Below are 13,078 nucleotides of genomic sequence, written 5' to 3'. Positions count from 1 at the left end.
GGCTGCTGTAAGCCTGATCACAGAGCAGGTCTTGTGGAGCAGTTTCCTCACTGTTGAATAAATGTGTTTTTATGCAGTGTGGTTTTAGTAGTTTGGCAAAAAAAAAAAGATATGGTACACCCAAAGAACAAGACCTTATCAACAAAGTATCACATTTATTTGGTACAGAGAGTGTTCAGACATGTTCTTCTGCATACCTTAACAAATGGTTATTTGAGTTAATTTTTGAACCAGTCAAGTCATTTTTCTTTGACCTCTGGCATCAACAAGGCACTGCTACTCACTGGACCATTCTCTGTAAACCCAGAGACGGTTGTGGTGTAAATCCCAGTAAATCAGGAGTTTCTGGCCAGCCCCTCTGTCACCAACAACCATTCCATGTTCAAAGTCACTTAAACCAAGTTCCTTCCTCATTCTGATGCTCAGTTTGAACTTCAGCAGATCATCTAAATGCATCGAGCTGCTGCCATGTGACTGGCTGGTTAGATAATTAGCAGTTGAACGGTGTACATAATAAAGTGGCTGGTAATTGTATGATCTCTGCAAACAAGGAATGGTTGAAGCTTTTTCCAGCAAACTGTGTTTTTGAAGTGACTCAACGCTGCTGCGATTCCTTTTAGTGCATTTGTACTTGTCACACTATAACAGTCTTTCATTCAGCCTTTTCTCAGTGACCAATCGTTGTGACTGTTTATTCTGCATGGGCGGCCCAGCTGCTGCTCATAAAAACAGTCCTCCAGAATAAAAGTTGGTCATCTTGTCTCTGCTTCCTCCTCCTCCTCCTCCTCCTTCTCTGCCAAGTCCTCCAAGTTTGTCAAAACTCACAGGAGGAGGACGAGTGATCAGTGGCAGCCGCAGGCTCTGACCACCATGTTGCGGTACTTCTTGAGGATGACGTTGGAGCTGTCGTCAAAGTAGAGCACGGAGATGCCGTGGAGTTGCGTGGGAGCGCAGCAGGGCTTCGGCACCGTCTCCGGATTGATAAAGTGCACCTGTGGTGCAAGAAGAATCGTAAATGAGATAAAGTTAAGAAGTGAAGAATCATAACAATAATGGAGTGGAACATGTGAAACACATCAGGCGTCGTGGAAAGAGTTAAATATTGATGTGTGTATACTGCATATATCAATACATACATAATGAATAAATACCTGTGTACATGCAGTCATAAACATAACAAATACATATAAATGGATACATAAATCAAAATAGAGGCATATGTATAAATCTAAAACTTACTCCAAACAGTATCTCAATTATTTTGCATTCTCTATTTCTATCAGAAATAGAGTGTACTAAGTGTACATTACTTATTACTAATAATCTTGTTGTCAATACATGTCAATACATGTGAACAGGTTTTGGAGATTTTGGCTTTAGAAATATTAAGTTTACATAATAAAGCCAGAAGATTAACAATCTCGAAAATTTAAATGAGTTTATATGAATTATCAAAATACTCATATTTTTGTGTTATACTAACACTGATATGAATACTCCTGTCTAAAAGAAAACCTAAAAATATAATAATGTAAAAATAATTGCAACCGATTGGTTGGATGGGTAAATATTTTCTCTTAATTTAGAAACACAATTCCTTCATTTGATTAGAGACACATGTGTATAGTAGACGACAGGTTGCTTTCCACTCTCAAAAAAGTGGAGCTTGTAGTAGTAGATGGTGACGTCATCATTGTTTGTGTGGAACGTACCAGTGTCTGCACTATAGCATGATTCGTGGCGTTCATGTAGGAGTTGAGTGGGAAAGCACATTCGCCTTCGCAGTAGTATGCTGCATATCCCTCTGGTGCTATGATCCAGTCCTGATCAGAAGAAAACAACGGGGCAAAAGGGGTTTGTTAATTATTTCTTTTGGAAATGAAAAAATAAACCTAAATAAATAGAGAAAAATGAACTATACCTGCCAACCAAGATCCCTGAAACTGACATACAGCTCATGTTTTTTACATCCCTCTTTAGAAAAGCTGAGGTTCTCTGAAAGTGAAATAAACAAATATGAGTACATGCAAGCGTATCGAAGAATACAACAAAATATTATAGACATAGATTTAAACAGTGTCGTCACCTGTTGCAGCTTCAACTGCCTTTAGCGCGTCCTGAACGGTCCTCTGGGGTTTGGAGCGGTTTGACTGGCGCCCCTTGTGGCCGTGGGCAGAACGGACGCTGCGGAATCGAACCTCGCTGGCTTTGAAGAAGACGACCATGAAGGGCTGCTTGTCCTGGGGTCCACTGCCCGTCACCAGCCCGGCCAGGCGGGGGTTCCTCCTCCGGCCTGCAGGGGGAGACATGGAGGAGAAAATTGTGAGTCTAAACAAGCCAAAAAAAAAGACAAAAACTGCATTGAATTAACTAACAGGGGTGCTGTAACATGGCAGGCAAAGCAAGAATGTCTTATTCTATGTCTGTGGTATATCTATCTATCTATCTGCAGTCATAACGTAAACTCTGTAATAGAGTGTCTGCTGAGACTATATTCAACATGTGGTTTTCCCTTTTTAACCGCAGCATTTAACGATCATTCATCGCAACTGTTAATCATAACTGGACACAAAGACGGCACTCTTTCAGACAGTTAATGCTTCAGTGGATCCTTCAACGCGACCGTAATGCACGGACTGACCGTGGCTGTCCTCCAGGACCAGGTGCAGGCCCAGGTTCTTCTCAGGTTTGACCAGCCACAGGTTACTGGTGGGGGTCAGGTCGAAAACCAGCCAGCCGTCCTCTGCAGCCCAAACATCTCGCTGGTCCAGCAGCAACAGCTCCACTTCACTGGGAAGAGAGAATAACACATGTTCAATGTCGAGGCAGATGTACGCGCTCTGCTCATATCTACTGTGTAGACAGTATGTATGGGAACAACTGGCTTTGTTTATAATAACACATTTAGAATAAATGATTGGCAGCCAAGAGGTTTGATGTGAACAACCTGAGATTCATTTTTAAGGGACAGTTCAGGTGTGGTTGTGTAAGGTAGTGACACATTAAGCATCAAATAACATAAGAACAGTTTATCCAAGGAATTCAGATTACTGACTGTAAACTGATTGTAAAGCTTTTGCATAACTGTTATTATAACCTTGCATTATCTTGTTTTACGTTATTTCATGTGTTTGATGACGTATTCTTTATTTGTACTTTGGACTGTACTTAATATTTTGCTATCTAATTTTGTTAAAGATTTAAAGTTCAATATCTTAAGTTCAAGAAGTTCAATATCAGGTTCGCGATATATTGCAATTTAATGTGTACATACACTGTGCAAACACATAATCACTATCAAATGTGTAATTTAGATATTTGTTGGGGGTTTTTGTCCATAAAGAATTTTACTGTAAATAATTAACTGGTAGCTTCTTAAATTATCTAAAAATTACAACAATAATTATCAACTGATACTATTGTATTAAACATGATCACATGAAGTTTTTGTTCATTTTCCCCATTCAACTACAAGCTTTCAGCTCTACACTGTTCACTACTACTGCTCAAATGAAATAAGGTTAATTTTCACTCAGTCTAAAATAATTTCCCTTCATGAGCTAATCATGGAGACGACTCCCCACACGTTCACATCAAAGCAGCACTTAGGGGCAAATTTCACTGACAATAGATTTGTTTACAGACTGAATTTGAGACCCACAGCTGCATGCAGACGTCTCTCCTCTAGTCGTGATGCCTGCTTGTCTGTGTGGAGTGGTCTTTTTGTGTCTGTGAATGACAATGGGGGTTTGCCCTTAACACCATCACCTAACCCACTGCCACAGTTGAAAGACTTAAAATGGTAGCTCAAGGTTTCAGAGGAGAGGATCTCTGAGGTAATGACACAAAATCAGCGCTGACTCTGTCGATCAGCCACCAGTGTTCGTTCCACTGCTGCCGAAAACCTAAACTGTAACATCGCTTCCACAGGGGACACAAGGAGAAACATGATTTGGCCACTTAATAAAAGGCTCACCATATAAAATCTACATCAGCTTAAGTCTACACTGTCTTAATAATATGTTCTTCTTTGTCATTAGACGTCCCTTTCTCACTGAAAACCAGTTTGTTTTGCTCTGTAAATCACTCACTCCCTGCACCAAAGTCCATAAAGAAAATCTGTGATTTCACAACACCGCACACAAAAGTTGTCCCTATCAATATGTTCAAATGAAAGAGAAATTAATTGTTCTTATTGGGAAATTTGTCTTAAGCTCAACAAGGCTAGGACCATTAGCATACAACACCCTACATAAAAAAGTACATGTACATATAAATGAAGTTAACAGCATCATAAAAACACAAAGAAGGAAAACGTAATAAAACACACAGTAGTATAAATTCAACAACCCCATAAAGAGGAAATAAATAAATAAGAAACAGCATTTTTATGTAATTAAATGCATCTCGTTAGCTGCTCCCGTGCAGCTAACCCTGCATTACTTTCGCTAGCTCGCATGCTAAGTTTAGAATATTTATATATTCAACAAACAATACCATTGAATATTTGAATAGTATTTTTGCTAGTATTTTTCACTTTTTCCAGCTAACTAACAGCCAACCACATGGGTACAAATGTACCTACAAATAGAGGCAGTGTCCTGGTTAATCAGCATAAGCTACAACAAAATGCTAGTGGAAGAAGAAGAGGAAAAAGAAAGACTTGAAAGTTGTGTTGATGGTGTGTTTTTGGTTGATTGTGAAAAGTTTTTAGCACTATAAACATTTTGTGAACATTTGAATTAGTATTCATCATTATGGTTGTGATATCAATCATACAATTATCGGTAGGTAAGGTCTTCTCTAAGTCATGGCATGGAGTCTACTCAGGGGAATGGTTTGGAACGGTTAAGCCCTGGGTCTGGCTTGCATTTCGGCTGAGAACGGTAACTTTACTTGGTAGCCGGGCTTGGTGTGGGCTGTGTGCAATGGCTGTGTATGAACCGTGACATAAATCGCGACACAGCAGACAACAACACAACGTACAACAGACATCCAGCAGCTCGGTTTTCTTTTTCTGCTCGGTTTGTGGCTGTTGGTCTCTACAAGACATCAAGCTTTGAACAGACTGCAGGTGCAGCCATCGGGCAAAGCCCACACCCCTAGTAAAGGTATATGTTCTCAGTTGAAATGCAAGCCTGATTCACGGCATTACTATTCCAAACCAAACCGTACCATGATGGAAACACAGCAACGCCTCAGACAAATAACGGGTAGATGTCAGCATATGCTAGAAGCTGAAAATGTAACACCCATACCCTTTTGAGCGCTCCTGCAGGACCTGGTAGACGCTGACTTTGAATGTCTCATTCTCGAAGCGCTCATGGATGAAATCCTTGTAAATCCTGAACTCTGCTGCCGTGACCGCCTCTCCCTCTGGAATACGGGAAAGGTCAAAACGAAATTCTCTCCTATGTTGCTGGTAGAAGAGATCCTGATCCTGGTCCACTGTGGGGGGATAAGAGAAGAGGATATAGTGTAAGAGCAGGTCTGAGGAACAGGTGGTTTACTTGAAGGATTAACATCTGTGCGTCAACTCTTGGTTTGATCAAGGCTTTTTCTTCCGCCGTCCTCTAACCGTCTGTGGTTAGTGGTTGATTGTTTTCTCTCCAGCTGACACACACACACACACACACACACACATACAATGAAATAATATCCTACGCCTCACGGGGAAAGTTTGTACATATGTGGAAAAACCAAACCGCAGAGTAAAATCAGATGGTAAACCAGTCAGTGGCTGCGTTATCTGACTTAATTGTCACCGGCTCAAAGGGATTCTCTGACGTGTGTCGCTCTGCCCACATCTCTGAAGCACCGAGACAGGAAAGATCTGGCTGCCAAGGGCGAAGGGGTTGATCTAAACATCACTTAAGTCGAGTCTGCCATACATGCCATTGTGGGGGGAGGAAGAAACATACTCGCTTGCAGCTCAGTTTGGTTCCCTGTTTAAACTGCACACATGTGCTGACCACAAGAAAAGGCCCGTTAAGGCACTGCCCGGAAAACCACAGCCGCCCGTGTGCTTCTACAAACACACTCACATTAAGTACAGAGAGCCACACAAATCCGTGTGTGACTTAACTAACAAGAGCCTGTGCCACCCACACCTCCCTGATCATTTTGCCATGTATGTACCATCGAGTGATTTCATTCTGATTGTAGAGGATAAAGTGAAGCAGCAGTAGCGGTGGCATACTGTATAGTGGGGTTTTCCGGGCCCGCCCTGAGCCGGCTGAAGCTCACCCTCGCACTCAGAGTTTCCAGAAGAACGGTGGTCAGAAAAGACCCCAGAGCTCCCTGGAGCTTTTCCAGTGTCGTGTTTTCACAGCGTCAGTCAATGTGTTTGTCCTTGGAAAGAGCAGTGGAGGTCTCTGGTGAAGGTGTGCAGAGCAGAGCAGGGCAGCGATTAGCCACTTTAAACACATCCTGCCCAGTGGCGTTCACCATGACATCACCATGACATCAACCACAATTCGTCTCTACTCATCGTTCGCGAGTGTTTTACTAAGCAGAGACCAACGGTTATACATAGTAGTGCCCTGACATCGAGGCACGTACACACACACACACACACACAGCAAAAGTCTTCTAAAAACACTTCTAACGACACACAATCCGCTCGTCGTTAAGAGCAGTGCATTCTGAACCCTGCGAGTCATTTGTTTGACCGCAATTAAATGCTGGAAGCGAACCAGGGGTGTTTTTATGAAAGCAATAATTGCTGGTAAGGACTTGGTGTGTTTACGTTAGAGACCATTAGCTGCAGAGATCAGACCTCAGATATGCAAACTTCCTTCTGGGAGGCATTTCAACACTTCAGACGTCTTCTGACACTGCAGGGCCACACAGCCGCCCCAAAGTATCGTTAACCTTCTGTTATTTTATAGTAAGTGGGAGTCTTTACGTATCCGTGTGGGTGGTTTCAAGATGCAACACCTTTTCAGCAGCGACACAACTTTGAAAATGAAGAATAATGATAGTTAAAAATGTTATTATTCAGCATGACAGCCATGTGTTTTGCCTTCTTTTATCAAAGTTAATATTGCATACTTGAATTTTTTGCACCCTAAACTGGCTTGTTACCATTCTTTGGTGTTATCTTATAAATCCACTGCAGAGGACAAGAGGGGTGAAAAGTATCCAAGGAAAGGCCACATGATTACTCAAGCAGTTAAGAGTAAAGTACACATAAGGGGGAGAAAGTTAATGAGATTTCTCGGGTTGGGCAAAAAGTGTTTCTTCTTATGATCTCCTTATGCTACCTACAGATCAGCTTAGCAGGACAAACACATTTCTTCCAGCTCGTTCTCACCAGTACAATGCTCCTTCTGTTCTTCCATGAAGTGGTCATTCTTCCACCATTTGAAAGCTTTATTTTTAATGAAAGCCAGTGGCCTTTCTTCGTCTTTAAGCCCTTCCCATGCTCTGAACGTATGTTGTGATCAATTAATCGCGAGTGTGCTCATCTCCAGGCAAAGTCTTCAGCAGCTGTAGCCAGGGGAGACTTTGGCTGCATCCACAGCAGTTCCAGTTTTTAAAGTTTCCTCAAAAGCAGAACTGTGCAGGATTTCTACCCTTATTTAACAGCTTCAGGGTCATTGTGATGGTTAAATGTCTTGTTTCAGGGAGATTGGGGGCTGTCTCCTCTCCCCCTACTGTTTGTTGGTGAAAAACTAGCCCTGCAAGATCAGGGCCGCCAACCCGGAGTCCTCAGAATCAGGAAGATTCAGGTCTCACGAGAAATTGTGGTGAGGATAAAGCAGTAGGTAATGGATGGATGTTAACGGTGGTGTCGTAAAAAAAGTCCTGCTTTAAAAACTAAAACGATCCACTTCCAGGTGCGTGTTTCAGCGCCCTGTAAGAAGTAATATGTGACCATTAGCAGGAAGCTGTGTATGTAAGCTATGTAAATGTTTACATACTACAAAAGCGGCAACAATGTTGACAAGTAAGAGAAAGGATTTCAGTTATGGGACCAAGAACTAGGTGGAAGTAAAACTGAGAATTGGTGTTGATGTGTTGAGCTTCTTGTTCTTAGCGGTGACTTGTCAAAGTGGTTGACGGGTCGTCACTTTTTAAAGGTCTCCATCGCTGCACATCCACACTATATCCAGCTATATCCACATTAAACAATTTTCATTCAACCTCCAGTGTTTTGTCGCTATTTTCCTCCGTGTCAATGTCATCACAGAAATCCCCTTTCAGACTTTTCACAATTGTTGTTTCTCACAGTACAGTACTTTCTGATCTAAGCAAACAAGCGCAGGGATGTTTTTAGGGCTGTTATTACGGACGCAAATGACTTCTGACTTATAAATAAGGAAAAAAAAAACAGAGCCAGTAGCATTTCAAATGTCTTTGGTTGGTCTTAAAAATGCCGGGATCGTATGCACAACAGATGTACCCGGGGCAGAATTTATGCATTTTTTAACACAGATTGGAGTATTGTGGATGCAGCTTTAGAGCAAAGTCAGGCCTTTAGAACTATACTCGCGGCATAGTATAATAAACAGCGGCCTTGTGTCTTGTTGTGTGCTGACATTGAGACTTATGTTTTCTGCCGTGATGCTGAAGCACAACCTGTGGTTTGACATTCAAACTGAAGTTAACACGCGCGCCCGTGAACATGCATCTCTTTACGGGGTGATGACACCAGCTCGTGGAAAACAGGGGCTGATACCAGAAATGTGGCTGTCGAAGTGAAAAATGATTAAATAAGCTCTTTAGAACCACTGACTCTGTGCAATTTATACCCAGCTGCACAGGCAGAAGCTGGGGTGGCTCAGCGGCAGCTCTCCCTCACACTGGAAGTTGTGGTCTTTGCTAAGGAAAGAAGTCCAGTTTAGGCTTGAAGCGATCATTCAAGGACCACCATGACAGAGCCACTCCAGCACAATGTGGGAGCATGAGTTAAAAACTCAGCTGATCACCAGCACCGGAGGCCGTGGTGAGTTTGAGAGAGAAATAATACAAACACAATGTGTCCCTTTTCCCCCGCCTTCTGCCTTATAATCAAAGTCTTCAGATGTTGAACCGCATAAATCTGTTACTCGTTTCCAGAAACAATGTTTCCAGATCTCATTAGCTACAGACTGTAAGTCAGAAGTTCACAGCTAAGGACATAAAATTTTATATAATGCATTTTAGATTTTTTTGTAACGGTTTCCAAATGTTTAGCATTAATTACGTGGTTAAGGCTGATATAAAAAAAAATGACTTGACGGATTCTCCGTTAAAGCCTTCAGCTTGATCTCAATAGTAAACAGATGGGTTAAGATTTCATAGAGACACATCTCTTAATGAACAAACTTCATCTCCTCACGTTGACCTATAACCCCCGTACCGGGACCTGAGGCGGAGGAGGGCAGTAAAAAAGACACAGTTTTGGTTTTGGATGTAACCACATCCAGATATGAGCCACAGGCATCATGCCATCTGCCTGTTTCACCGTAGCAACATCGGAGTTGCTGCGGGATCTCCAAGGGAAACAAAGGCAGGAGTTGCATTTAATTCATTCAACAACATCTGAGTAACTCTTCACTTCCACCTGTGCTGTAAGACCTGAGACCGGTCACAGTTTCAACACCCTCTCTGAAGGTCGAGTTCTCGCCTCAATCTCCCCCTTTTCCACGACAAATATAATTGACTTACAAATCATTATTGTGACTGGATGGGAAAACCGTTATCTACAAATTCAGCTAATTATATTAAGTAGTAAGAATGTTTTTTTTCTGACGTCAGCTGACTTCACATGCATGCCGTGATTTTAGAATTCCCACATTCCCAGTGATGTTTGCCAATTTGGCAATGGAGTTAAATGAGACTTTCTTGGTCCCAAACAGGGGCTTTTCACAATTTTGTATCCCATTTGTATTTTTTAACTGTACTCTCAGTTATTTGTCACTTCTCTACCTCTGACATTTTTGCTGCTCTGACATTTTTACTCACTTTTTATTGTAGTAAATAAACTTACTGTTGATCTGTAAAATAGAGCCCGATCAAGAAGCAAAAGGTCCTGATATTTCCTGCCTTGGTCTTGTCTCGTTTTATTTACTCTCTAGTCTTAGTTTTGACCTTGTCTATAAAACTCTTGGTCTTTGCATGTTTCCTTTAAGTCTTGGTCTTGATACTCCCTGGTCTTCACTGAGCCTCAGTCTCTTAACGTCTTTAGTGTATTGTTATGTTATGTAGTGTTCTGTGTACTCTCTGGTCTCAATCTATAAAACTCTTGATTTTGCCTTGTTTGCTGTACTCTCTGGTCTTAATCGTGACCTAGTATGTAAACCTTGCTGTGGTCTTAGTATTGACTCAGTCTTGGTCCCTAAAAGTCTTGGTCTTTTTACGCCCTGGTCCTGGTCTTCACTTAGAAAAACCCTTCCCAGTACTCTCTGGGCCTAATCTTGATCCAATCTCTGTCCCTAAAAGACATGGTCTTGTCTTGGTCTAATTTACACACTCCAAACAACAGACACAGGAGAGTGCACACACACACACACACACCTGCAATACCAGAGATAACTATGGCAATAAACTTGCCTCGCACTCACCGGTGGATTTAAAAATGCCTGTTCAGTTCCTACTCAGGCAAAACAAAGCCACGGTGAATCCTCCCCCTAGAGCTTTGAAGATATTCAGATCAGATCAGATACAGCCACGTGGCCACAACATGTACAACTCTGAATGCATGACGCTTGGGTTCAGGTGTAGAAATTGACCTCAAAGCCACAATGTTAGAGATTTTCACTATGACACACACACACACTTCCTCAGTGTGATATTGTGGATATAAAAGGCTTCACTAAGAAGCTATCAAAGCTAAAACTTTTATATAATTATAATGATCTTTTTTTGCTGTGGTATTGGGCTACTTTGTGACCGGTGATAATGAATGACAGATTTTCATCTTGACACTTGGCACAGTTAGCACGGGAAAATGTCTTGTTATGATTATCCTAAACTAACAGTGCTTAGCGATGTGACTGTGATAAAGGTAAAAAAGAAAACGTAAACAGACAGACCCCTTTGTCCAAAACCATGCCCTCTTTTGGTTTGTATCCATCAGCTTAATGTTACTAATAACAACAAACTTTAATGAACATTAAAAAAGTAGCAAAACGTGCGAAATTTTTATGTTCCTAAAACACTATGTTGCCAGAAAAGGTGTCAAAATGATGTTTATCTTAAAAAAACATGGGACTAATGTAAGTGAAAAACAACTTTACATTAGTAACAAAATGTTATTTCGAGACAAAAACATTATAAAACAAATCTGCAAAGTATATCATAGTGAAAAACCAAAATCTTAAATACGATCATATGGTCCATAAAACGCGTTGGCTTGATAAAATGTTAATTTCTCTATTCACACATTCTTGATTAATCAATTTGTTGTTTGGTCCAGAAAATGTTGAAAATTATTGACCTGTTTCCCAAACCTCAAAATTTAACTTCAAACAAACGTCAAAAGTTCTCATGATTTCTTTGTTATCTGGAGCACAGCAGCCAGAACATGTTTACATTTGAGAAGCTGAAACATCAGAGAACTTGTTTGAATTCTTAAAATAAAGAACACAAGAAACAATTCATGAATTATCAAAATAGTTGATTATCCATGCAGCTCTTATCACAGGATTAGTATCAGTCCTTACAGGTTAAAGAATGGTTATAATACAAATTCACTCATTACACGCACGTTATTTTCATATATATAATGTAATGTAACAGCAAAGGAAAGACAGTGAAACTGTGACTGAAAACTTACCAGTGTTGACAAAACTCATCACCATATCCGCGTCCACTAAGAAGCGGCTGTCCTGGGGGGTCACCATGGGGGAAGCGTGGGTCGGTACCACGGGTTTGTAATAGGAATAACCGTGCGGTCCCACGTCAGTAGAGATGGTGTTGTACAGGTCCAGCATGAACATGGGGGCAGCGTTGTGTTTGGTGTGGACGTGGGGCCGCGGACGGTGCGGCAGCCCCAGGATGGAGAGGATCTCCCGCTGGATCTCCCTGCGCTCCTGGCTCCGCAGCCGCCGCTGGATGAAGCTGGAACGCAACTCGTTGTCCGTGGAAAAGTTGGAGAAGGCGACCTGTGTGGCCAACGCGCAGTAACACAGAGACACGAGGGTCGTCACTGTCGCCAAGGCGCTGCTCACCATGTTTAAACCCAATTTTACGCGCGGCTGTTACAAGTCGAGGTTTAAGATCGGAGATGCAGTTGTTTCATAAAAAGTTGTCCTTCATGTGAGAGAAGTTAAAAACAGTCTCCTCTGTGAACTCTGGTTATCATCCATTCACAGTTTGTCGCTGCGTTGCGGACAGTCTGATGCCGCCGTGCGCTTTTCCTCTGGATGGCATTTTGGGAATAGGTTTTATTGCGCCTGTGTCAGGGGAGGAGCAGGAGGGATCAACCAGAGCTGGGAAGCCTGGGAGAATGAGTGGGAGTGAGGCAGTGAGAATGACGATGGATCGGTGTCCTTTCATGAAATCCAATTCTCTATTTCAGTAATGAGATATTTGGGGTGTGGACTTTAAGTGTCCAATCACTGGGTCCTTTGTTTGGACACGACTGTTGAGCCACTAATGAAAGTGGGCTTCAAGTGACCAATTTAGGTTTTTGACCAATGCCGATTTGAAAAAATGATGGCAACTGATGTCAGATTATTGTTTTTTTTATCTGATAAAATACAACAGTTTAAACATAACATTTGATTAACTTAAATAAATATTATTGCTGGTTGTGATGTGGGTCATATGCTGTTTTGGTTATCCAGGTCTGCTGAATGACTCCTTGATTTATCTTTGACATAATTATACACCAATCAACTCCATGACAATTGGAAACTGTCTCTAATGTTGTGGCAGCTTTTCTTTCTTAGATTTAATTAGGGGAAACAATTACAACTACAGAAACGTTGTTGGTCCCATTGTTAATGTTTCAGAATCAAGTTATTTCAAATGATCACATGTTAGGACACATGGATCTTAGTGGCAGTAAATTTGCCTCAGCACATGCCTCGACACTAAACGGTCAATCTAAGGTAAAGAGAGGGAAATCTCTTAATCCCTACTTCAA

At 41.6% G+C, this 13,078-nt stretch overlaps 1 protein-coding gene across 1 annotated transcript; it reads right to left on the bottom strand.

Annotated features, from left to right (window-relative positions):
• Nucleotides 1-135: 135 nt before the first annotated feature.
• LOC131460264 (bone morphogenetic protein 7-like) lies at nucleotides 136-12,483 on the bottom strand. Its single transcript, XM_058630589.1, has 7 exons — nucleotides 11,765-12,483; nucleotides 5,259-5,448; nucleotides 2,642-2,790; nucleotides 2,087-2,293; nucleotides 1,922-1,995; nucleotides 1,713-1,823; nucleotides 136-992 (listed from the first exon to the last, which is right to left on the bottom strand). Exons 1-7 carry the CDS (start codon nucleotides 12,159-12,161, stop codon nucleotides 843-845), a joined length of 1,278 nt encoding a protein of 425 aa, XP_058486572.1. The 5' UTR covers nucleotides 12,162-12,483; the 3' UTR covers nucleotides 136-842.
• Between the last annotated feature and the right edge of the window lie 595 nt (nucleotides 12,484-13,078).

The sequence above is a fragment of the Solea solea genome, chromosome 6, assembly GCF_958295425.1.
Source record: "Solea solea chromosome 6, fSolSol10.1, whole genome shotgun sequence".
Lineage (NCBI taxonomy): Eukaryota > Metazoa > Chordata > Actinopteri > Pleuronectiformes > Soleidae > Solea > Solea solea.
This window is presented reverse-complemented; position numbering and strand designations above follow the sequence as displayed.

Coding starts and splice junctions, on each gene's coding strand:
- LOC131460264 (XM_058630589.1), bottom strand. CDS start 12,161: ATGGTGAGCAGCGCCTTGGCGACAGTGACGACCCTCGTGTCTCTGTGT. Junction 2,294..2,641: donor GGTCCTGGAGGACAGCCACG/GTCAGTCCGTGC, acceptor CTCCCCCTGCAG/GCCGGAGGAGGAACCCCCGC. Junction 1,824..1,921: donor TCAGGGATCTTGGTTGGCAG/GTATAGTTCATT, acceptor TCTTCTGATCAG/GACTGGATCATAGCACCAGA.